We start from the raw sequence: 1,903 nt of genomic DNA, 5'->3' as shown, positions 1-1,903 counted from the left end.
TATAGCCCCCGACAACATAGCTCCTAGGATCACTCGGGTACTCAAACCCCTCCACCACAATAAGGTGGTGGTTCAAGGAGGGGTCTATGGGGCTACAACATAATTAAACAATTAGAAAAAAAGAAAAAACAATATGTACATATTTCTGTTGGATAACACAGTGTCATTTCTCTTTTCTTTGCTTTTTACTTGTTGCTGTAAATATTTAGGCAGTTTTACTTTTTCAGGGTTATAAAAATATGCAAATTAAATCACTTTAAAATAGTTATTCCTTGCTTGAACCACTCACATGTCATATATTTTGACACTGGTCCACAAGTTGATTTAACTTTTTTTTTAAAAAAGGTTTACATGACTTAATATTAAAAAAAAATTTCTTCAAAAGGCTCACTTCTAACATTTCCAACATATTAGCAATTCTGTAAATGCCACACTTTGAGTGGGCAAAAGTTAACCTTAAAGTTAATTTACATTTCTTCCATTGCTGCAGATTTGAGGATGTGTTCATAATATCTTTACTCTCATTCAATCAAACCTAGAGCTACAGTGTGTAATTATTTTCTAAGTTGAAAGCAATGATAATCTAGAATAGACGTCAAACCTGTCTGTCTTTTTCTTCTCATCTTCCAGGGCCCGGAGTGTGTGCTGCAGACGATCTGTCAAGATTTCTAGCTCCTGGGTAAGTTTGTACTCCTCACGAAACTGCTCGCCTAGCAACACCAGGTCACGTGTGGCATCATGTAGCGGGATGTCACTCAGGTATAACCCCCTTCGTGTAAGATCATCCAGGTTCATGACACTAATTGCAAAAGTGGAGAACAGGCAAATAAATACAAGGAAAAACAGTGAACTATTTATTATTGCTGGTGTAACAGTTATTTCCACAGAGAAGCTGCTGAAAATATCTTTATATCTGTGGTAGCAGGAAAATGTTTGATTTATTTCTTGTACTTGCTCATATTAAGAAAGAATGTAAATTAAACGAGGCATAAAGCATGAACTGGCAGCAGTGAAATCATAGTCTTCTTGTCAAGGCTGAGGCTTCAGTCTCCAGATAAATGTTCCTCTCATGGAGTGAGGTCAAGCACTGCATCTTTCAGCCCGATATTTTAAAAGGAGTGATCTTGTCCTCTCAAAGTGTTTGCGAGAACAAGATCTCTTGAACCCTGCCCTCCTGTGTCCGATATTTCGTTAGAAAGGTCGGACTACTTGGTAAACGGGCACAGAGGCTAATGGAGGTCACAACAGAAGTACCTATGTAATTACCAGGTTTCATTGTTTTTCTCTTGCAGTGTACCTACCTATTTTTGTTTATAAAGGCACAATAGCAAAATACTGTACATTTGTGTTAACTTATTAATAACTTTAAGTAGCTTTGTAACTCTTATATATAAAATAACCTCTAGTCTTTACTGACTATGTCAATATAGTTTAATTACAAGCAAAAAAAAGTTTTCTGTTTCCTACCAATCACTCCTTTTCTATCTGTAGCTACATGAACAAAATATTATGAAAACCTATATCAAATCATAATTGCATGCATAGCAGAAAGAGATTCTGTTAAATGATATTGATAATATTCAGTATTTTTCTTAATGACAAAAAATGAAGTACATACACTGTTGCACTGGGTGAAATGTTCCTTCATGACAATAAACATGGGCACTGAAGTGTATTTAGAGTTAATTCCACAGAAACCGTCCTGCTGCTGTAACTGCTGGCTAGCACATATTAATCTGCACCTGAAGTGACATCTGGTTGGGTAACATTTCCTTAAACTAGAATTACTGCTTCATGGTTGTATGTCTCTGCCAACCATTCAAAATCATGGGAATGGGACAGACCTGAGGATACGGTGGCCTTTTGACGTTCGGCCATCAAACTCTTATCAGTGTGTCTTTTG

General features: G+C 36.6%; 1 protein-coding gene across 1 annotated transcript in view; it reads right to left on the bottom strand.

Moving 5' to 3' along the window:
• Positions 1-1,903, bottom strand: part of gucy1b1 (guanylate cyclase 1 soluble subunit beta 1) — a 19,815-nt gene that overhangs the window by 10,268 nt on the left and 7,644 nt on the right. Inside the window, exon 9 of the mRNA XM_020602120.1 lies at positions 602-799. Coding sequence (XP_020457776.1) covers positions 602-799 — 198 coding nt within the window. The remainder of the gene's footprint in view (positions 1-601; positions 800-1,903) is intronic.

This window comes from Monopterus albus, unplaced genomic scaffold (assembly GCF_001952655.1).
Source record: "Monopterus albus unplaced genomic scaffold, M_albus_1.0 scaffold54.1, whole genome shotgun sequence".
NCBI lineage: Eukaryota > Metazoa > Chordata > Actinopteri > Synbranchiformes > Synbranchidae > Monopterus > Monopterus albus.
Note: the sequence above shows the minus strand (reverse complement) of the source record. Positions and strands in the feature narration are given on the sequence as shown.